The sequence below is a fragment of the Notolabrus celidotus genome, chromosome 4 (genome assembly GCF_009762535.1).
Source record: "Notolabrus celidotus isolate fNotCel1 chromosome 4, fNotCel1.pri, whole genome shotgun sequence".
NCBI classification, from domain to species: Eukaryota; Metazoa; Chordata; class Actinopteri; order Labriformes; family Labridae; genus Notolabrus; species Notolabrus celidotus.
In genome coordinates this window covers 30111694-30135409 of record NC_048275.1, presented here as the reverse complement: position 1 = coordinate 30135409, position 23716 = coordinate 30111694, and the positions used below count along the sequence as shown (strand labels likewise).

Here is a 23716-nt window from a genome sequence, read left to right as displayed (position 1 = left end):
CACACACACACACACACACACACACACACACAGTTTCTCACACGCACTGTGAGTGGGAGAGGTGAGGAGGAATGATGGTAAAGGACAAAGTACAACAATGGTGATGATGAGTCTTCATCAGTACTTGGCAGACAACATTACCACAAAGGAAACCTTAAAGACACAACTCAATGAATGGTGAACAGTAACTGAAACCATAATGCCAGGTACTAACTGCTCTAATGGTTAGTTTAGAGATTCTTGTTTATTTCAGATTTTACAGTACTTTCTGGTTTTAAAACTTAATTTTGAGGAGAATGGATTGAGTTTAAAAACTTCTCTCCATGCTTAACCTTATAATAATAGCCGACTTAGCCTAATTTTTGTTCGACCTAACTACAGACACAGATGTGGAGTTGAGATGGACCTGTAGCTTCCTTGCAAATAGCTGCAGTGTGCTTGCCTGTCAGTCAAGCTAGCTGTGCCTCTAATTATGCAAAACTTGTAATCTAATGGTTCAAACAAAGACAAACTACAGAAGATCACAAAATGACAAAACAGCATAAAAACGTTCTCACAATACCAACACATCTATAGAAACAATAAGTAACACTTGAATGTAACAATCATGAACACAGGGCACCGGTTGGCTTAGCGAGGCTATAGTCCTCTCTGCAGCGGACACTGGTTCAACTCCCGGCCACCACCCTTTCCCGCACGCTGCACAATCTGCTCCTCACATTTCCTGTCTCTCCTCAGCTTTTCTATCATTAGATGTAGACAATGCCCAAATACACAACTTAAAAAAACAGAAACAAAATGCTCAACAAACCATAAAACATGGTCAGAAAAAAACAAAAGATGGGAGTCCTGTGCACACCAGAAACCAATCTTTGCATCCGAGAAAGTTTCCTATGAGAATGCAATCCGTTTTAGGTGCTGTTCTGAGAAAAAAGAGCGGTGACGACGTGCAAGAAAAGCCACAATATGCTTATAATGAAACCCAAGGTTGAAATAAAGAAATAAAGCTCAACTCATCCCGTACTGTCATTGTTAGGTCGAGACATGAAGACAGTGATGCACTGGTTGATCCGCGGTGCACACCTGGTATCTTGTGTGCACGGGAAACTTACTTATGAGCATGCACTAGTTTCTTGTGATCACCATACATTTTCTCGTGAGCACTGGTTAGTTTCTGGTGCACATGGGAACAAATCTAATTATTTTTATCTCTGCCCATGTTACTTTAGGGGCTCCGTATTTATGGTCCTTAAAGGACAATTTGGTTTGCAAACCGAGTCCACATAAGTTAATCACATCATAAAAAATGCACTTGCTATAAAAACATACAGTAAAATATTATAATAGATGTCACCATGATAGACATGAAGTAAGATATGAAACACAAAGTTTATGATATTATTTAAATGATTACAAATATGACATTTTTCTTTCTGTAAATATATGACATTTCATTACTTTTATCAAATATTATGTTTTACAGAGTTATACAACAGTGTACTTGCACAGATATGAAGCATTTGAAAAAAGAGCAGCCAAGCAGAAGTACCGATGTAATGTCATTGTACTTTGCTCTGTCAGCGTGTTCCAAACCTCCTGTTCTTCTTTCCTGCTGACTGTCAGCATCGGTTTATTTCAAAATGACCAGCATGCGAAATGTGAAGAGAAGCACTGTGTATGTATGGCTGCATGTTATTACCTGTCTCAGCAACTTATTTAGTTGTCAGCTGTTTGCATAGAAAAAAGGGAGCATCCTCAAATGTTGTTATAGCAAGGTGCGCTACAGCAAAGTGATGCTAAGACTCAACTTTCCATGCAAATACATGACAATTGAAGAGCCTGAAGAGCCCTCATACTGAAGAATGAAGAAACATCGAAATGTTTTACGTCACGTGATCACACTGAAACATGGTCAAATAAATCATATCCGCAGTAAATGCAGTGAGTTTGGTTTATCTATGACTCTTAAGAAATGTTTCTTTCAGCTCAAAAGTTATGAACAAATGAATTAATGTGTCTGAGCAGTGTGACTGTGAATAATCCAGCCTGTTGTTTCAGCACTTTTTGCTTCTGGCCGAGAGTTGGGTCACAATGACTTAACATATCCGAGTAAATCAAAGTAAACACAGAATCAATAAAATAATCATAAATCCGCCTTAATAATAAATCAAGGTCTCAGGCTTTAGGTGCAGCTGATTTATTATCAAGCAGGACCACAGACTCAGAATTTTGATCCTGCAACACTTTTTATTTATGCTGCAGAGCTGCTGTTCACTTCATTTAAATTCTGAGCTGAAAATCTGCTTCAAAAGTTCAGTTCGGTCTAACTTTGACTTAATGCGGTGAAGGAAAAGCAGATCATGCTGTTCAACTTAATATTTAGTCAGAATGGTATAAAATATGTATTTTATTCTATACAATCAACATCAGGATGATGGAGGAGGATGTGGAAAGTGTTTTCAGGATGCAACAGACCTGCTAACTCATTAGCTCGGAGGCTGAAAGTACAATAAATCAGACAGATATCTAAATCATTTAAAAGGTACCCCATACAGTTGTCATGAAAGAAGTTGGCTGTACAACATGTGTAATTGTGCTGTTGAGTTGGTCAATGATTGACTCACTGAACACTTTGGAGTCGGCCTTAAGTGGATACCTTAACAGACTGCAGTTTTTTGCTCTTCTGTATCACCTTCAGTTCCAGTGATGAAGATGCTGCTTAAGTCTAATCTTCAAATGTGTGTCACAGTTACAAAGCTGTCATGAGGGATTAAACTTGTCATGATGAATTTTCAAACAATTCCAAACTGCTTTTAGGAAAACTGACAGCAACAAGTAGACAACAATTCTACAGAGTACAACACACAGATGTAAGTCACTTCAACCTTGATTGAGATAACAATAGTAATTCTTCTTAGTGTTGATGTCAAATCAAACTTCTGTGACTGCAATAAAGACAAGTGGCAACCTTCGGTTTTGAGTGAAGAAGTGAGTGCAAAAGAGCAAAAGTGCAAAAAACAAAAAAAAGCAAAAGTGCGAAAAAAAATTCAGTTCCTTGAGTGTCCACTTGAGGCTGACTCCGAAAGCCAAGGAATCCTCACAAGGTCCCATATTAAAATGACTGTTGCGCTGTTGCAGCAAAATCAAACATGCTGACAGTTTGGAACTCAAAACGGTTCTGGTCTGAATATTACATTTTTCCATGCATGCACACTGATTATTTTCATAACACATCCTTTTTAAAGATATTAAGGTTACCAGTTTTGCATATTAGGGGTGGGACTGAGTTAACTGACACAAGGACGATTAGGCAGAAGGCTAAAGGTCCACCTCACCTCCACCTCTTTGCCTTTACCTTTTTTTTTTTTTTTAAGTAAAATTTTGCAGAATTTTTGCGCTATTGGATAGGAACGCTGGGGAGAGACAGGAAATGTGGGGAGTAGAAAGTGGGAGAAGACATACATCAAATGGTAGAGGCCGGAAGTTGAACCTGCGACCGCTGCAACGAGAACTGTAGCCTCTGTACATGGGCCGCATGCATGAACTGAATTGAAATGTTGTTAAAATTTGATTGTCTTAAAATTTGAATTGTTCTCCAGTTTTATCAGTTTTCTGTGGTCAGATGTCTTTCAATAGAATGTAACAGAGGCAGAAATATAATTTCTATCTACAACAAAACTTTTACAATGAATCTCCAAACATTGATCATCAAGAGATTTCAGATTTTCCAGACATTATTGATTCTTGAAGAAGTTTGAGAGGATGACAAAATTAAGCATGAAAAAAGATCTGTTGATTTGTTGTTATGGTCTTATTTGTTTGGTAATGAAATAGTCAAAGAAAACTACAATATCAATATCTGGTCAAGCGCACACTGCTTTATCTTTTAATTTCTATAAATGTTTTCTCACTCATATTATGTAAAGTAAAACTTCTCTCTCTCTTCTGCAGCGATTAGCCTCAGTCGGCCTGGATGCCAAGAACACCGTGTGTATCTGGGAGTGGAAGAGAGGGAAGATCCTGGCCACAGCAGCTGGACACTCAGACAGGGTTTGTGTGTGTGTGTGTGTGTGTGTGTGTGTGTATGTGTGTGTGTGTGTGTGTGTGTGTGTGTGTGTGTGTGTGTGTGTGTGTGTGTGTGTGTGTGTGTGGTAGAGACTCTGTGTGCATGCATGTTAACATCTCCTTCCTTCCAGATCTTCGACATCTGCTGGGATCCGTTTCAGCAGAACCGTCTGGTGAGCTGTGGAGTCAAACACATCAAGGTAACACACGCACACACACACACACACACACACACACACACACACACGCACGCACACACGCGCACACACGCACACACACACACACACACACACACACACACACACACACACACACACACACACACACACACACACACACACACACAGTAGGGATTATTGATTCTCATGATGGGTCTTCGGTGAAACAGTTTGATGTACTGTGTAAGAATTAAATGGTGCAGAATAACTACTACACCTCTGTAATAAAAGCACACAGGGAAACATTAATTATTCACTATTTATGAGCTCGGTGGTTTCTTAGAGCAGTTGGCAGAGATGGAAGAAGTGTGCAAATTCACAAGTTACAATTCATAAATTACTGATACCTGCTGCAACTATACTGCAAGTCAAACTCAGTCTGAGCTAAGTGTAATGCTTAAGAAAGAGTATTTTAGAAAACATGCCAAACCATACTGACACTGTTTCACATCTGTGACCAGGTGTTATAAAGCCCATGTTGGTCTGACACTGTGTCCATGTCGCCTGCAAGTAATCTCTGCATGATCAGGTCATAAGGCAGAGTCAAATAGTTTGTTTATGTCAGTACAAGACAAACCTTCAGAATCATATATCATAGATCATATACATTGACTAGCAAGTTGTCACGATGCTTGATCTTCTTAAATCAGATCAGCCTTGAAATACTATTAAAGCTCCATTCATAAGAAGTTAAATTCCTTAAAAACAGAGTAATAATGTGACCAAGAGTCATATCTCTCTTTAATGTCTCCCAATATATATATATTTTTTTATGATTTACAATTTCATTAGTTTTTCATCTTTTTCTAACATATTTTTTATAACTTATCTTTTTATACATTTGCAGAATTTTATATATGCATAAAACAGAAAAATATTGAATCTGCTTCAATACACAAATAGAAAAGAAATAAATAAAAATAAGTAATTAAATTAATTAATTAAAGGAAAAGAAAACTGTTAAATTAAGACATAACTTACTCACTTATCTATGTCATCGCAACAAATGAATGCTAATAAAAATAAATAAACAAAAACAAATAGATTAATATATATATATTATATATAATATAATATAATATAATATAATATAATATATATATATATATATATATATATATATATATATATTTTTTTTTTTTGTTCCATATCTGTTCATGCAGTCGTCCCATATGAAATTAATAAACAGCCATGAAAATGCTCAAACACTGTGAGAGTAATAAATCTGCAAAATATTGTCCCCACCATGCATGTTGTATATAATAAACAGGGTTCCCACGCGTCCTGGAAAATCTGGAAAACCTGGAAAACAGTTGACCAGTTTTCCAGTACTGGAAAACACCTGGAAAATGGGAGAAAAAGTAAAATGTCCTGGAAAATCAAATATAGTCCTGGAAAATTATTCCAACATGGCTGCGTGCGACCTGACCCGATTAACAAAACACATCCCCATTCATTGAAAGTTGAGTGCACGCTGTGCTGGAAAGGACAGCGACACTGCACAACTTTTTTCAGATCTTTTCACCTTCACTTGGTCATAATCATGCATTCACAGAAAACGGGGGTATATTGTTAATGTTTTATGGTACATTAACCTTGTAGAGTACTCTTTTGATTCAAAGAGTCTTATATTTAAGTTATAGTGTGACCAGTGGAGTCGGGCAGAGAGCTTGGGGGTCTGTGCCTCACAACTTTCTCTGCAGGCTGAGAGCTCAATTACCGTACTCTAGCTCAGTTGTTCCCAAAGTGGGGTCCTGGGACTCCTGGGGGTCTGCGAACCATAGCGTGGGGGGCCGTGAAATAATTTGAATACATTTCTAATAAATTATAAAATTGTGCTGTCATTACAAAACAGCATATACACCATTGTTATGATACCATTTTGTGGCTCCAAGGGATATGTGGGTCTTGCTAATGTTAATTTTCTGAAAGCGTTTAAGATCAATTACTTGAAAAGTATAAATGCTGTCATGTTGAGTCCACGAGGAATGAAATGACCCTCTGTTTTAAAGTGGTATTTACTTCATTCAAATTGAAGTGTTATCTGTTTATCACTATGGTACAGGTCTGAAGTATTTACATTGATACGTTTTACAATACAAATAGTTCAAAGGGCAACCAAGAGTGCAAATGGTAGTAAGCATGTGCTTTAGTGATGGGAGGTTCGGCTCTTTTGACTCGGCTCCTAAAGAAGAGCCGGCTCTTCTGACTCCCGAACGGCTCTTAATTTAGTATCTTTTGTAGCCGTATGTTTTACCTTAACTTTGCAAAAACTAATGGTTTATGTGTTGAAAACCCCTTTTACGTACAGTGTTTTTATAAGAAGCCTTATAATTGCCCAATTTTGTGCATTTATTCTGTTACAAAACCATTCTTACCCTATTCCTAGGGTTAGGGTTAGGGTTAGGGTTATGATTAGGCTTAGGGTTAGGTTTAGGGTTATGATTAGGGTTAGGGTTAGGGTTATGATTAGGGTTAGGGTTAGGTTTAGGGTTGTGATTAGGGTTAGGGTTAGGGTTAGGGTTATGATTAGGCTTAGGGTTAGGTTTAGGGTTGTGATTAGGGTTAGGGTTAGGTTTAGGGTTGTGATTAGGGTTAGGGTTAGGGTTAGGGTTATGATTAGGCTTAGGGTTAGGTTTAGGGTTATGATTAGGGTTAGGGTTAGGTTTAGGGTTGTGATTAGGGTTAGGATTAGGGTTAGGGTTATGATTAGGCTTAGGGTTAGGTTTAGGGTTGTGATTAGGTTTAGGGTTAGGGTTAGGATTAGGGTTAGGGTTAGGGTTAGGATTAGGGTTAGAACCAGAACCAAACTTAAGCAAACAGAACCAGAACCAAACTCATGCAAATTGAACCAGAACTGAACCAGAACCAAACCAGAGCCGAACCAGAACCATACCAGAACCGTACCAGAACCGTACCGGAACCGTACCAGAACCGAACTAGAACAGAACCAAACTAGAACAGAACCGTGCCCGAACCGTATCAGAACCGCACCAGAACCGCACCGAATTCAAGCAAACAGAAACAGAACCAAACCCATGCAAACCCAACCAGAACCAAACCAGACCCGAACCAGACCCTAACCAGAACCGAACCAGAGCCATACCAGAACCGTACCAGAACCTAACCAAAACAGAACGTACAGAACCGAACTAGAACAGAACGTACCAAACCGTACCAGAACTGTACTAGAACTGAACTAGAACCGTACCAAACTAGAACAGAACCGTACTAGAACTGTACCAGAACCGTACCAGAACCGAACCGAACTAGAACCGTACCAGAACCGAACCGAACCAGAACCGAATTCAAGCAAACCCAACCAGAACCGAACCAGACCCGAACCAGAACCGAACCAGAACCGAACCAGAACCGAACCAGAACCGAACTAGAACAGAACCAAACTAGAACAGAACCGTACCAGAACCGTACCAGAACCGAACTAGAACAGAACCAAACCAGAACCGAATTCAAGCAAACAGAAACAGAACCAAACCCAAGCAAACCCAACCAGAACCGAACAAGACCCGAACCAGAACTGAACAAGAACCGAACCAGAACCATACCAGAACCAAACCAGAACGTACAGAACAGAACTAGAACAGAACGTACAGAATCGTACCAAAACCGTACCAGAACCATACCGAACCTGAACCGAACTCAAGCAAACAGAACCAGAACCAGAACCAGAACCAAACTCAAGCAAACAGAACTAGAACCAGAACCGAACTCAAGCAAACAGAACCAGAACCAGAACCAAACTCAAGCAAACAGAACTAGAACCAGAACCAAACTCACGCAAACATTATTAATGTCCTCAGGTTGGCATTGAGAAAAATCAGATGCTTCAGCTTGGATGGGCTGATCCGATTTCTCCTCTCAGGGAGTATTTGCCCGGTCTTCAAGAGGACTCTCTCTGAAGGAACAGATGAAGCCAGGATACAGAGCCTCCCCTCCATCACCTGTATCCTATCTCCTCACATGTGATTGGCCGCATGGCCGCCATGAGGACCAATCAAAACAAAGTTCTGCTGTGAGCAGAGCTGGGGCTGAGCACTGTGAGAGCTAAGCAGCAAAAGGAAAAAAATGGGAGCTGGCTCTCTCTCGATGCGAGCTGGCTCTTCTGATTCACTATAAAGCACCGGCTCTCAGAGCCGCAGCTTTTGATCATGACACATCACTAATGTGCTTAACCTGTGTTACAATTATGAGGGGGCCTTGGACAATTTTCTCACCTGTAAGGGGTCCCTGGCTCCAAAAGGTTTGAGAAGCCCTGCTCTAGCTAGTAGGAGTGCAAACTCCCGATAGTGAAAACAAAGGGGAAAAAAAGAGCGACACAGCTGCACAGAAACTCCTAGACTCCTAGACTACACGTCTTTCAATGTAGACTTCCACTGAGAGGAACATATTAGACTATTTAGGAACTAAATTAGGAACTACATTTAGACTGTCATACCAGCTTGATCATCAATGAAAATGTCCTGGAAATGTCCTGGAAAATGATCTCTGGAAAAGAGTGGGAACCCTGAATAATTTACGTTAAAGGTCCTGAGAAGGGTTTTAACTGGTTATCAGATAAACTGAAATTGAAAGTGATACCTCTTCACAAAGCAAATGAGACCATCAGCAACAAAACTGATCTTTTTATATAGTTCCTTTACGTGTCTGAAACAGCTGCTGCGGGGTAGGTGTCAGACAAGATGATTCACTTGCTGCTCCCAAAACAGCCTGTTTTAAATTGTCCCTGATATATATTTATGATGAGTGATACATTTGACTGTTAAAGGAGAGCAGTATGAGTATTTTATTTTTAAAACAACACTTTCACATGAATATGACAAAAGAGCATAGAAATAAGAGACACCACTTTATCCACAGGGGTCACCAAAATCAACTCAAATTGAAAGTTCCTCAATAATAAAACTGTTGCAGTTGCAGTGAACAATTAAGTCTAGGTGTCTTTTGGTATGAATAATAAAAAAAAGAGAAATCCATCACTTTAACAGAAAGGCTCTAACAAGTCCCCTCCCTCTCTCTCTCTCCATAGTTCTGGTCTTTATGTGGGAACGCTCTCACCCCAAAGCGAGGGATTTTTGGAAAAACAGGCGACCTGCAGACGATCCTTTGTGTTGCATCTGCTAAAGATGACACCACCTACTCTGGAGCACTTAACGGAGACATTTATGTGTGGAAGGGACTCAACCTGGTACGAACAGTTCAGGCAGCACATGGGGTGAGTCTCAACTATTTGATTCTTCTTTATATAAAAGGCATAAAAACAGCACAAAGATACATGAAAAGGGACTTAAGTGCTTCTTCCGACATCAGAGGTTCAACCTCAGTAAATGATTGGCTTCTGTTTACAAAATGTAACACTAGAACAAATTCAGCTGCTGCAATTAATAATAACAACAGATTACAAATACTGAAAAAAATGTTTTATTCTCTAAACTAATGACTTCATCAATTCATATTGTCTAATCAATAGTCCAAAATCAAAAGACATTGATATACAATCAGACTCTGGACACATGAAGATCAAACTTCAAACTAATACATCAATTCTGCTCATCAGCATTCACAGAAATGAATAAGACATCATCACCAAAGATCCAAAATCCTACAGATGTCATTTTAATCACAGCAGCTGTTGAAGGTTTTAAAATGTATTTATGTAGATCTGTGGACATATGTTTCTGTGTATGTCTCTGTGTGTGTGTGTGTGTGTGTGTGTGTGTGTGTGTGTGTGTGTGTGTGTATGTGCAGGCTGGCATCTTCAGCATGTATGCCTGTGAGGAAGGTTTTGCTACAGGAGGCAGAGACGGCTGTGTCCGACTGTGGGACGTCGACTTCAAGCCGATCACTAAGATTGACCTACGAGAGGCCGAGCAAGGATACAAAGGTAACATACAACAAAAACAACAAAAACAACAACAACAACAACAATAAAAACAACAAAAAGACCCAAAGATGGTACACCCACTGTTTGAAAAAGAAAGTGAAACCAACATAGATTCCCATTCAGCAAAATCTCAGTGAACACCCTTTTTGTGTCTTATATACAGTATAAAGTCCTTCCCAAAAAACCCAGAGACACAGAAAACAACAACAATAGATGAAAATATATAAGGGCAAAACAAGATAGAGGAAAGTCATATGAAATTTTAAAAAATAAATAAGAAAATCATTACAATAAAAAAAATAAAATAACATCAGATAAATATCAGAAAAAAAACGAAAAAAAACAAACATAAAATAAGATAGAATAAAAAGAAGTGATGCTAAAACAATGATAATAATGGTAATAAAGCAGTCAAGGAGTAAAAATAAATTACTCCAAATTAAGAGCCAGATTAAAAAGGTGAGTCTTAGTTTACTTTGAAAGACACCCAGAGAGCTTGTTGTTTTAATGTCCAGAGGCAGAGAGTTCAACAGTTTAGGGGCATTAAAAACAGAAAGCTCTCTGGCTGGCACTTGTTAAGGACACATTAGGAACTTTTAAAAGGGAATATAAAGATGATTACAGACCAGGGTCACATTACGTGTTGATTTAAAACATTGAATGTGCCAGATTTAGCCTGGTTGGCCTCATTTTTAACTTTATTAATTGGCAGGTTGATAGCTACAACTACAACAACAAAGCATCATAATGAGCAGCAGAGCCAGACCTGGAGTCAACAGGTCGGAGGGTTTCAGAGGCCAATAAAAACTACATCTTTTAAACCTTTTCTTCAAGTCTCATTTAAAAGTTTCTAAGCTTAAATAGTTCTTTATTTCTTATCTCAGCAAGGAGAAAAGGTCTAATCAAACACTCTGTTAGCTGAAGGCTTGGACGCCTCAGCCTCGCTTTCTTTTGACAAAATGCAGAGGAGGTGAAACGTGACTCCTTTACCTCCCTTCAGTCACTCTCTCTTCTTCTTGAAGACTTTGTCATCCCCCTGTCAGATAGATTAAGCTGCAGATAGGATGACCTGATTTTCCCTTGTCACTTGTCTGAAAGTGTGGAGGAGAAGTTTTCAGTAAGGAGTAGAGCGGAGGAGTAAATGTTTTAACGTGAGAGCAGAAATGACCTGATTTTGGTAGAGCCCAGAGGTGGTGAATGTTTGAACCCCTCTCCTCATTTCTAAATGCCGTTCCCCGGCTGGAGGTGGAGATGATGTATGACTTTTGTGAAAGCTGCGGGGGAGAACCATTTAGCCCCTGGCCTCCTTTTTAAAAAATGTCTCCTCTCTGAAGGTGTCTAAAGAGAAAGTTGGTAAAGTCCCAGTCACAGTTGGAAATGGCCTGGTTTTGGTGAAGTTGGAGAAGTTAGATGGAAAACTTTTAGATTTTTCTCTGAAAGCTTTAGAGAAAGTTTAGAAAGTTCAGGAGATGACTTTCTCTATGCCAAAGAAGAAGGATGGATGAGACAGAGGGAGGGAGGGTTTGATCCACAAGCCATCCAAAGCCATTCAGTTGAGTTCAATTAATGTTTCACTTTCCTCATCAAATTTCTGTTTCTGTAAAATGTAAAGAGTTTGCTTAAGTTTGCTGGACACTTAAGTGAAAACAAGACCAAGAGGAGTCACAGTGATACTAAACATCAAAGACCTCTATAACAAGTGTAATCATGATGATAATAATAACAGTAACAATAACAACAATAACAATACCTTTATTTATATAATGCTTTTCAAAACAAATTACAAAGCACTTTATAAACAATTAAAAAGTCAGCAGGCAGCAATTAAGACCCAATTATTATCCAACAGAAGTATTCAAATAAGCATCAAAGCAGTAAACCATAAAATCAATAAAAGGAAGTCTAAATAGAGAGTTTTCAAAAGTGACTTAAAGACGACAGTGTGTTAGCTTCCCTGATCTCCTTCCCCTTAGGGGCCCGAACAGAAAAAGCTTGATTGCCTTCGGTTTCACAGTTTGAGCGGGGAATTGTTAGTAATGACCTACCGGAAGATCTGAGGTTACATGAAGGCTCGTAGGGGGTCAGGAGGTCAGTTAGAGGCATTTTGAACACAACTGACTACACTGATATTATCATGAAACATTGAGATGATGTGTCACTAACTCACACAGCACAATGCCCCAGTAGGTCAGTATGACAGAATAAAGCTACAGGGAGGAATGGTACAATCTTGACTGGTTTCAAACTCAGACTAAGACAACTGCAGGGTTGTGACATCAGCTGCTCATTACATATATATAAGGGCACATTATTAAATGGGTGTATCATTTTCAAAGACAAAGTTCTCAGATCTTTTCGTATCTTGAAGGACAACAAAGAGATAATTTATATCTCAAAATGTATTGGTCCAAAAGAAAAAAAACAGGGGGGTAAAAGAAGAAAAAAGAACAAAGAGAAAAACAAGAAGAAGGAGATAACTATAATGAGCAGAGGGGGAGGAGAAAAGGGAGGAGTAGAAGAAGAAGAAGAATTATTAAGAGGAAGGAGAAGAATTACAACAAAAAGTTGAAGGACAACTACAAGAAGTAAGACTCTAAGAGGAAGAAGAGACTATGAAAGATCAAGAACTACAACAAGAAGAGGGAGAATAATATCAAAGCAAAATCAAAGAGCAAGACATGAATAGAAATACAGTTCTAGAGGAAGAAAGAAAAACATAAAATGAATTATAAAACAAGAAAGTGGAGACAAAAACAAAGATAAAAAGAAAGAAGAAGAAAATATGAAGAGGTTGAAAACATAGCAGAAGAAGTAACTGTAAAATCAAACTGAGCTGCTCAGCCTCTTAAAAACTCAACCAGTGCTTTGAAAACTGTGTTGGTATCAATGGAAACCCAGCCACAGACATACCAATCATTTCTGTTCCACATTTTCTGTCCGGGGTAATTCAAAGGTGACTTGTTAAGATTTCCACTCTGTTCCCCTTCGGCTGCTTTAAACACTTCTAAGATCACATATGAGAGATCCTGCAGAAACTCTTTTCCAATTATCTGCAATCCCCCTCATAACTCCTCTGGTACCAGGGTTTTTGGCTCGTGAACCTCCAAGGAGAGGTTTCTAACAGAGTTACCGGAAACATCACACTCTGATTCATGCCATCAGCGACAGCAGGCGCTCTAAATGGCGGGAGCTGCAGAGAGGAACAGTCTGCTAATTAGATTTTAGATGGTGGAGAGCAAGAGTGTGACGGAGTTACAGGAGTTTGGAGGAATGACAATGGAGAAAAGTGTGTGTGTATGTGTGTGTGTGTGTGTGTGTGTGTGTGTGTGTGTGTGTGTGTGTGTGTGTGTGTGTGTGTGTGTGTGTGTGTGTGTGTGTGTTTGTGATCTTCCTATCATGATAAAACTTAGAATCAAAGTCAGTCGTTTCTGTACCGTCCATCGCATATTATGATATTTAAGTAAAAATTTCCAATTAATTAGTACTTCCAGGATGGCTGCCTTGGTGTGTCTGTGCACATTGTGTAGTCTTGTTTTGTTTTATAACACTCTTTTTCCTGCACAACTATATGCAACTTTTGGTTATGCCTTTTGTACGTGCGTATATATTGTTTTCTTCATAATCATTTTGCGGTCACAACATATGTATAGAGTAATAAGGATTCCTTTCTAACTCATATTTGATTGAACTGATGACGTCCTCAGCTGTGGATCACATCCACCCAAGCACGCCTACTGAACTTAAGAACAAATCTGAGGGACTGGGACTTCATGTACTTCAATTTTTTCAATACTTTCTGCCTGTGTCTGAGCGGCCTGTCTGCATGATGGAACTTTTAAATATTTCTTATGAGTCCATGTTACCTCACAGCCCAGGTGAACAGTCCTGCTGCAGCAGGGCAGTATCTAGAGTAAAGTTACCTCAGTGAACCTCAGTGACTTTTGATGCTCATTTGCCGGAGTTAACGAGATCTGAGGAATCAAATGAGAAAACTATCCTCATCAATAATCATCGATCGTTTGCCATCTCTCCGTTTTTGTATCCTGCCATTTTGAGTATTCTATTTACCAGCAACATTTAATCATCTCACAACAACCTGACACCCACTACATATTTTCTTCTTCTTGTTTCCACCGTCTTTTCCTTCTTCTTTCTCCACCATTTTTCTTCCACTTTTTTCTCCTAAAAGAATTTGCTTCTATCGGCTTTATCCAAAACAGTTTTTTCTCTCCCTCTTTCCTTAATCAGGGTTCCCACGCGTCCTGGAAAACCTGGAAAACAGTTGACCAGTTTTCCAGTACTGGAAAACACCTGGAAAATGGGAGAAAAAGTAAAATGTCCTGGAAAATCACATATAGTCCTGGAAAATTATTCCATGGCTGCGTTTGACCTGACCCTATTAACAAAACACATCCCTATTCATTGAAAGTTGAGTGCACGCTGTGCTGGAAAAGACAGCAACACTGCACAACTTTTTTCACATCTTTTCTCCTTCACTTCATAATCATGCATTCACAGAAAACGGGGGTATATTGTTCATGTTTTATGGTACATTTGGCTCAATTACCGTACTCTAGCTCAGTTGTTCTCAAAGTGGGGTCCTGGGACCCCTGGGGGTCTGCGAACCATAGCGTGGGGGTCCGTGAAATAATTTTCAATTACTTGAAAAGTATAAATGTTGTCATGTTGAGTCCACAAGGAATGAAATGACCCTCTGTTTTAAAGTATACAAGTGGTATTTACTTTATTCAAATTGAAGTGTTATCTGTTTATCACTATGGTACAGGTCTGAAGTATTAACATTGATATGTTTTACAATACAAATAGTTCCAAGGGCAACTAAGAGTGCAAATGGTAGTAAGCATGTGCTTTAGTGATGGGAGGTTCGGCTCTTTTCAGAGAGCCGGCTCTTTTGACTCTATTCTGCTTTTTTGCAAAAAACTAATGGTTTATGTGTTGAAAACCCTTTTACTACGGTGTTTTTATGAGAAGCCTTATAATTGCCCAATTTTGTGCATTTATTCTGTTACAAAATCATTCTCACCCTGATCCTAGGGTTAGGGTTGTGATTAGGGGTAGGGTTAGGGTTGTGATTAGGGTTAGGGTTGTGATTAGGATTAGGGTTGTGATTAGGGTTAGGGTTTCGATTAGGGTTAGGGTTGTGATTAGGGGTAGGGTTAGGGTTGTGATTAGGATTAGGGTTGTGATTAGGGTTAGGGTTGGGGTTAGGGTTGTGATTAGGGTTCGGGTTGGGGTTAAGGTTATGATTAGGGTTAAGGTTATGATTAGGGTTAGGGTTGTGATTAGTGTTAGGGTTGTGATTAGGTTTAGGGTTAGGGTTGTGATTAGGGTTAGGATTATGATTAGGGTTAGGATTAGGATTAGGGTTATGATTGTAATTAGGGTTAGGATTGTGATTAGAGTTATGATTAGGGTTAGGGTTATGATTAGGGTTAGGATTAGGGTAAGGGTTAGGATTAAGGTTAGGGTTATGATTAGGGTTAGGATTAGGGTTAGGGTTAGGATTGTGATTAGGGTTAGGGTTGTGATTAGGGTTAGGGTTAGGATTGTGATTAGGGTTATGATTAGGGTTAGGGTTATGATTAGGGTTAGGATTAGGGTAAGGGTTAGGATTAAGGTTAGGGTTATGATTAGGGTTAGGATTAGGGTTAGGGTTAGGATTGTGATTAGGGTTAGGGTTGTGATTAGGGTTAGGGTTATGATTATGATTAGGGTTATGATTAGGGTTAGAATTAGGGTTAGGGTTAGGATTGTGATTAGGGTTGTGATTAGGGTTAGGGTTGTGATTAGGGTTAGGGTTATGATTATGATTAGGGTTATGATTAGGGTTAGGATTAGGGTTAGGATTAGAGTTAGGATTAGGGTTAGGGTTATGATTAGGGTTAAGGTTAGGATTAGGGTTAGGATTAGAGTTAGGATTAGGGTTAGGGTTAGGATTAAGGTTAGGATTAAGGTTAGGATTAGGATTAGGGTTAGGTTTAGAACCAGAACTAAACTTAAGCATACAGAACCAGAACCAAACGGATGCAAACAGAACCAGAATCAAACTCAACCGGAACCGAACCAGAACCGAACCAGAACCGAACCAGAACCCTACTAGAACCGAACCAGAACCAAACCGAACCAGAACCGAACCAGAACCGAACCGGAACCGAACCGAACCAGAACCGAACCAGAACCATACCAGAACTGAACCGGAACCGAACCAGAACCATACCAGAACCGAACCAGAACCAGAACCAAACCAGAACCAAACCGGAACCGAACCCAACCAGAACCAAACCAGAACCATACCAGAACAGAACCAGAACTGAACCAGAACCGAAGTCAAGCAAACTGAACCAAAACCAGAACCAAACTCAAGCAAACAGAACCAAAATCAACTCAGGTAAACAGAACCAGAACCAAAGTCAAGCAAACAGAACCAGAACCAAACTCAAGCAAACATTATTAACGTCCTCAGGTTGGCATTGAGAAAAATCAGATGCCTCAGCTTGGATGGGCTGATCCGATTTCTCCTCTCAGGGAGTATTTGCCCGGTCTTCAAGAAGACTGTCTCTGAAGGAACAGATGAAGCCAGGATACACAGCCTCCCCTCCATCACCTGTATCCTATATCCTCACATATGGTTGGCCACATGGCCGCCATGCTGACCAATCAAAACAAAGTTCTGCTGTGAGCAGAGCTGGGGCTGAGCACTGTGAGAGCTAAGCAGCGAAAGGAAAAAACTGGGAGCCGGCTCTCTCTAGATGCGAGCCGGCTCTTCTGATACACTATAAAGCATCGGCTCTCAGAGCCGCAGCTTTTGATCATGACACATCACTAATGTGCTTAATCTGTGTTACAATTATGAGGGGGCCTTGGACAATTTTCTCACCTGTAAGGGGTCCCTGGCTCCAAAAAGTTTCAGAACCCCTGCTCTAGCTAGTAGGAGTGCAAACTCCCGATAGTGAAAACAAACGGAACAAAAAGAGCGACACAGCTGCACAGAAACTCCACGTTGTAGACATCGCTGATCATAATAGACATCGCCATGCAGGAAGACAGTTTACATTTTTTGAAACCTCTGAGCGATCTTCAAATAAACAGTGCGTCTTTACACCGGTGCGATTTTTTCAGAGTTTACGGTAACTCAAATAAAAAAACAGGACACTTGCTTTGTTTTATATCGACCACATAGCAGGATGAATATCATGATTAAGCAGGTATATTTTGAGTCTGAGTTGAGTTGAGAAACATTTGTGTCCATTTTTGTCATTCAGATCTATTTAAGTCATTAATGCACTGATCCTCTGATTATTATTATTATTCAATTATTTCAGTAAGGCAGCTTCCTGATTCTTTTGCTGGCTCTTTTGTTTTTTTCTTTGCTCATTTTATATTTTTTGAGAAGAGAGAAAGCTGAGATGAGTTGCCCATCATTGTTACTTGGTTGCACTAATAAAGTGAAGGGCTGTACATCTGTTGTTGCATTATTCTATTATCAATTTGCCATCATTTTTAAGTATGTAAGAGATGATTTCATTGATAACCATAGACTACATGTCTTTCAATGTAGACTTCCACTGAGAGGAACATATTAGACTATTTAGGAACTAAATTAGGAACTAAATTTAGACCGTCATACCAGCTTGATCATCAATGAAAATGTCCTGGAAATGTCCTGAAAAGAGTGGGAACCCTGCTTAATGCTTGTTTCCGCTCTTCCTCCATTGCATATGCCATTTCAGATTCTCTGTTGCCTTACCCCTCTTTTTTTAAAACCTGTTCATTACTGCTGCTTCTTGATGCAGCTCCTGTGATGTTTCTCAAGATATTCAAATAGTGTCTTTTCAAAAGGCTGATCCAATCCACCTCTTCCTCCTCCTCCTTCAGGTCTGTCTATTCGCAGCGTCTGCTGGCGAGCTGATCGTATCCTGGCAGGAACGCAGGACAGCGAGATCTTTGAGGTGAGAAAAAGAATCTCAGCTTCATGCTGTTACTCTCTGAAGGGACGTTTGAAAGAAGAGGTTTATTTTGGTCTTCTGAACAGCTTCATATTGGCTCACACTCAGTTCACTCTTTTTCTAATTTGTTCTTTTGGACCAAAAAAACAAGACAGAAAAAGAGAAACAGAAAGAGAAGATAGATGGACAGAGAAAGCAGAGCCAGGGTGAGACGCCTGTTTGAACTAGAGCTCACTCTTGCCATGTTAGGCTGTGTGCTCTACCTCCCTCTACTCCCCCATTTTGACGGAGAAAGATAAATTAAGAGTCAAACTGTTGCCCCTTAACTTTGTTTTGGTCCCCAACTTACATTTTTTGAATGTCCAAATTGCCAAACTGGCATGTTTTCACTGCTTCCTCTGACATCTACTTTAACATCTTCCACAAACTCTGTCCACACACTCCCAGTTCTCCTGATAAACATAATCTACCATGACTTCTAATTACATTCAGGCTGCTGCAGTAACCATTTACCTGGAGGTAATGTCTGACTTCATTTTGAAGCTGGGATACATTTGAATAAAAACTCAAATCATATTTTTTCTGCTTCACATCAAACCTCATGAAGGCTTGTTTATATACATGTTCATCTGTTTTCTCCTTTTGAAGAAATGTACTCTTACGTGTTAAATATATGTTAAGTTTAGGCTCACTCTGAGTTGTGTCTAAGGTGTACATTTGTGTGTTCAGGTGATGGTGAGGGATCGGGACAAGCCACTGCTCATCATGCAAGGACACAGCGAGGGTGAACTCTGGTCACTGGACGTTCACCCAAAAAAACCTCTAGCTGTCACCGGCAGCGACGACCGCTCAGTCAGGTCAGCACAGTTTATAACAATAACACTGGGAGCTGCCTGGCATGACCACAGCGGCCACCCTTGGGCGATACCTGCTCCACTGGAGGGTTTACAGGTTTATTTGTTTGCTGTTTGTGCTGATCAGCGGCATCTGTTCAATGTTTTCTTTCAGCGCTGCAGAAGGGTCCTCAGAGACCAATTATATAATATATAATTATGATAACAAACACAGTCAGCTAAACACACACGGACGTGGATGGTCACAGAACAACAGCACTGAAGGGGAGGGGAATGCAGACTTTGTTGATGTAGTTAAAGGTTGAGCTTTACGGATGACTTCCTGAAAATATAATTGATTTTCTGAGATAATGGCAGCACTGCCAAGAGTCTTTATATTTGTCAATAATAAACATGAAAATAGAGAGAATTACATAATTTTTCTTGTTTTGTATTTCAATTTATATACAAAAGTTCTAGGACATTACTCACACAGGATCTCATCACAAATGAGCCTCCTGTATTAACTCCATGCTGCTTAAAAACAAACAAAGTGGCAGAGTCTACACACATAAAGTTTCAGGAGCCTCCGCTCAGTGAGTTACTGGCTCTAAGTGTGTATGTAACTAAGTGTAACTTAGTGTAACTTAGTGTACCTTAGTGTCACTGCATGTGTGTGTTTCAGGTTGTGGAGTCTTGTGGATCACGCCCTCATTGCTCGATGTAACATGGAGGAGGCAGTGCGGAGTGTGGCGTTCAGTGTGGACGGATACCAACTGGCTCTGGGCATGAAGGACGGATCCTTCACTGTGCTGAGAGTCAGGTAGCACACGCACATGCACATTCACATGCACACACACACACACACACACACACACACACACACACACACACACACACACACACACACACACACACATACACACACACACACACACACACACACACACACATTTACACACATGCAGGCACAATTCAGCAGAGTGCTGAGACAAACAAACATGAACTAAATTAAAATGTAATATTGCTTTGTTGTCGTGCGGCATTAACAGGATGTTTTTTCTCTGACTCAGAGACATGACGGAGGTCGTGCACATCAAAGACAGGAAGGAGGTCATCCATGAGATGAAGTTCTCTCCAGACGGAGCGTACCTCTCTGTTGGCTCCAACGATGGGCTGGTTGACATCTACGCTGTTGCCCAGAGATTCAAGAAGGTAAAGATGGAAGCAGATCAGCGAGGTAGAGCATAAGAAAAAGATAGAGAGAACCGTATCTACAATAAACAATTTATATGAAGCCATAAAGAAGAGACAAAGTTCAGAAATTTCAGCTGATACTGAAAAGCTTCTTTGCTGATTTACCTTTTTGTTAAGATTTACCCAAAAAAAGTTTTTCTTGTATAGTTTTTTTTGTCTCTGTCTGTCTGAATGTCAATCTGTTTGCCTGCAGGTGGGAGAGTGTAGTAATTCCACCAGTTTCATCACACACCTGGACTGGTCTCTGGACAGCAAAATCCTGCAGACCAACGACGGAGCTGGAGAGCGTCTCTTCTACCGAATGCCCAGTAGGTCTTTCCACTCACTCTTTGAGACTCACATTTTTACAAAAAAGCAAATCTGGCAGCTCATGTTTTCATTTCTCCTGGTGGAAATATCTGTTCTCTTTTCAGTGCCTTACACATTTCCATATTCTGACTGATTTTATCATTCAGAGGAATTATGCTGTGCATCCTCTCATAGTGCCCCCTGGGAATTGATAATGAACTTAGAGATACCAGATTGATTGGTATATGCAAATTGATGATGTAAGGCCACATATTTCCAGACGTTTTCTGGCTTTGGTTTGCTGCACTAGAGAGTAACAACTTTCATCATTCTTTTTTACAACACATGAAAATCCCTGAGGACGTCATATTTACAATGCTGTGTTAAAGGGTTGGGCCACCTAAATTACAGAGAAACATTTGCAGTGAAGTAATGCTCTAAAACAAAGTCTTTCAAGGACATTAGCCATGTTGTCACTGAGCACTTATAATGAGAGTAATAGTCTGATGGGAATAAAAGAGCTTCATGTAAACACCTCATCCAGAATAAATTGATCCAATATGGTTCTTCTGGAAAACATTTCAGGAAAACTAACATATTCACTCATTTTCAACTTGCCATAAGTTCCTCTCCTGCTTCATCACTCTGTCTGGTGTCTCCTTTGTCCACGCTGTCACTTCTGTTTAATGTTTATGCAGCCTAGAAAAAAGTAGTATTTGTAGAGGGGTGGTTTACCCTGTTTGATATTTGGATCACTACCATGTAAACACATGATCTGATCTTTTCTTCCTGGATTATTATTATTATTTATTTGATTTATTTGTAAAGGGACCATGTACAATATTTAACATAAATGTCACCATTTGATGCATTGTACCAAAGTTAGCTTAAAGCTAATTTACATCTGCAGTCCCTTGGTAAAACTATTCCTACTGCACATATCCATTCTACGTGCCGTGATGTGGTGAGCCCCCCCCCCCACACACACAATTAAAAGTAACACAAAGATGAAAAATGAAATACAGACATCTACGAACACACAGATACGCGACAGGATGGAAATGTAAAATGTGGTGCAGGGCGAGCAGAGGGACAATATGTGAAGGGGTGTTGCGAGGGTGTTTTCTTTTAACTTTATTTGTAACTCATTAGGTACAATGACACAGTGACAGCAGTGTTTATTGACATCAGGAGGATACAGAGGGAACAGTTTCCTCTGCTATATTGAGACATTACACCGACAGAGCAACTCTGCGCATGTCAAAGTGGTTTAAATCAGATTAAATGCTAGATGCATGTTCTCGCACGTCTTAATCAAATCACTTTGTTCATCACAGAAAGATTGTAATCAGGTCCAAGAAAAAGTGCAAATGTGAACAAAGCCTCTGTCACATGCTTACATAAAAAGCCACTCACAATATTGAAAAAGCATCTGTGTATGCAGCAAGATGTTGTTAGTAAGTCATTATAATATTTTCTTTATATAAAAGATGTCAACATATATACACAGACTTAATGAGTTCAGATAAACTAGTAAGTTATTCAGCTCCAGCTCACAGAAGCAGTGCGAGTGTGAACTCTAACACTCAAACACCTGTAGGTTTCCCTCTGGAGACATGATAAAAAAATCAACTGAGGGTTTCTGTGTTTAATTTTAGCAGGACTTCAGCAGCTGAACCTGAAAAATCCTCCGTCTTAGATCCCAAGTCCCCTGTGGGATTTTGTGTGTTTCACCAAGATACAAGTGCACACACAGTGAGATTCATGCATGAATACATAAACTGAATATGTTGTATATTTCCTGTGTACCTGTCAGAGAAAGTAGGACACACCTGACACATGTGACGAGATAGAGAACAACAAGGCAGAGGGAGGGAGGGAGGCAGGAGGCTGACAGAGTTATAAAGTGTGACATGAAGGTGTGAGGTAGATGTTTTCACAGTTAAAATCAAGCAGCTTTCAGTCCTGGTTGACTTGGTGACACTATGTTTTCATGGTAGCAGCAGTTATAATCTGGGGACAGTAAAAAGTCCTTGAGCAGCTGCTTTGTCTCTGTTGAAAGACGACAGTTATTTATCTTTGTCTTTCTTGCAATGAGCAACCTCAAACTGGATTCATGCTGCACTTGGCCCAGTAGTTTTCCTCACAGGAAAAGGATTTTGTCATTTTGTTTGGAGTTGAAGGAGTTGAAGGAGTTGAAGGTGTGAAGCCTGTCGCCTGCGGCTCTTTATCTAACAGCTCACTGAAGCTGCTGCTGACTCCTCAAGAACTCCTTGGAACAAATCTTCCACCAACATCAACTAAATCAGACTTGACTTGTTTGGTTGATGTATTTTTAATGAGCGATTGCAGGAGACAAAAGTATGTTAATGTCAGCGACTTAGTAAATCATTCCCTTTATTATGCTGTTTGTCTCTATGAGCATCAAGAAACGTTGGTCAGCATCAGCTGCTATCAGGAGATTAAAATTTAGATTGATTTTGGAAGCTTTAACAGCATAGTCTGTTCATATTCTTGTAAACTGGGACTTTGGCATCATTAGCCTTCAGAACCTTCAGATTGAGAGTCAACCAACTTTGAGCCTCAGCTGCCCCAGCAGAACATTTCTGGATTTGTGGTTTTTACGTTTTTGCAGCACATTTTCTGTTAATGCAGTAGTTTTGTCTTTTTGTATCCCATTTTTTTATTTGCAGATTGTTTAGCCTTGTTGGTCAACGTACAGTCATCCTGGCTTCTGATTGGTTAGTTCTTTGATGTGTGTCCTGTAACAAGGAAGTGTTGTTGTGAAGCTGATTAAATGTGGCGACCATGTAAATGCTGCTAAGAAATCTGTCCGCCTCGTCCTCAGTTGTTGAGGGATCTAAACGCGTTGATTTCCATTGAATCCTTAAGTTACAATATCAATGACATAAACCTGACATAAATACATGCTGCATTTTTTCTTGTGAATCCTTTTTTGGGGGGTTTGTGTCCAAAATCAATAAAGTGGTTCAATACAAAACACTGAGGGATAAATTCACTAAGAATGGATTGTGGCCACTTATAGCACCAAGAGTCTCTGTTTCAAGATGTAATTCAAAAAGGATATTGTGCTGATGATATTCAAGGACAAACATACCTGTAAATTTTTGCAGCCCTGTGCAGTTTGCTCTTGTTTTGCGTCCGATTGGGGAGATGAGCAGTTAG

The 23716-nt window shown here is 39.8% G+C and overlaps 1 protein-coding gene across 1 annotated transcript in view; it reads left to right on the top strand.

The window, feature by feature from the left end:
- The window catches only part of LOC117811848 (echinoderm microtubule-associated protein-like 6), a 61758-nt gene that overhangs the window by 2366 nt on the left and 35676 nt on the right, over nucleotides 1-23716 (top strand). The window contains exons 3-11 of the mRNA XM_034682325.1: nucleotides 3952-4050; nucleotides 4197-4265; nucleotides 9331-9516; nucleotides 10050-10185; nucleotides 18082-18155; nucleotides 18882-19009; nucleotides 19671-19808; nucleotides 20059-20200; nucleotides 20436-20550. Coding sequence (XP_034538216.1) covers nucleotides 3952-4050; nucleotides 4197-4265; nucleotides 9331-9516; nucleotides 10050-10185; nucleotides 18082-18155; nucleotides 18882-19009; nucleotides 19671-19808; nucleotides 20059-20200; nucleotides 20436-20550 — 1087 coding nt within the window. The remainder of the gene's footprint in view (nucleotides 1-3951; nucleotides 4051-4196; nucleotides 4266-9330; nucleotides 9517-10049; nucleotides 10186-18081; nucleotides 18156-18881; nucleotides 19010-19670; nucleotides 19809-20058; nucleotides 20201-20435; nucleotides 20551-23716) is intronic.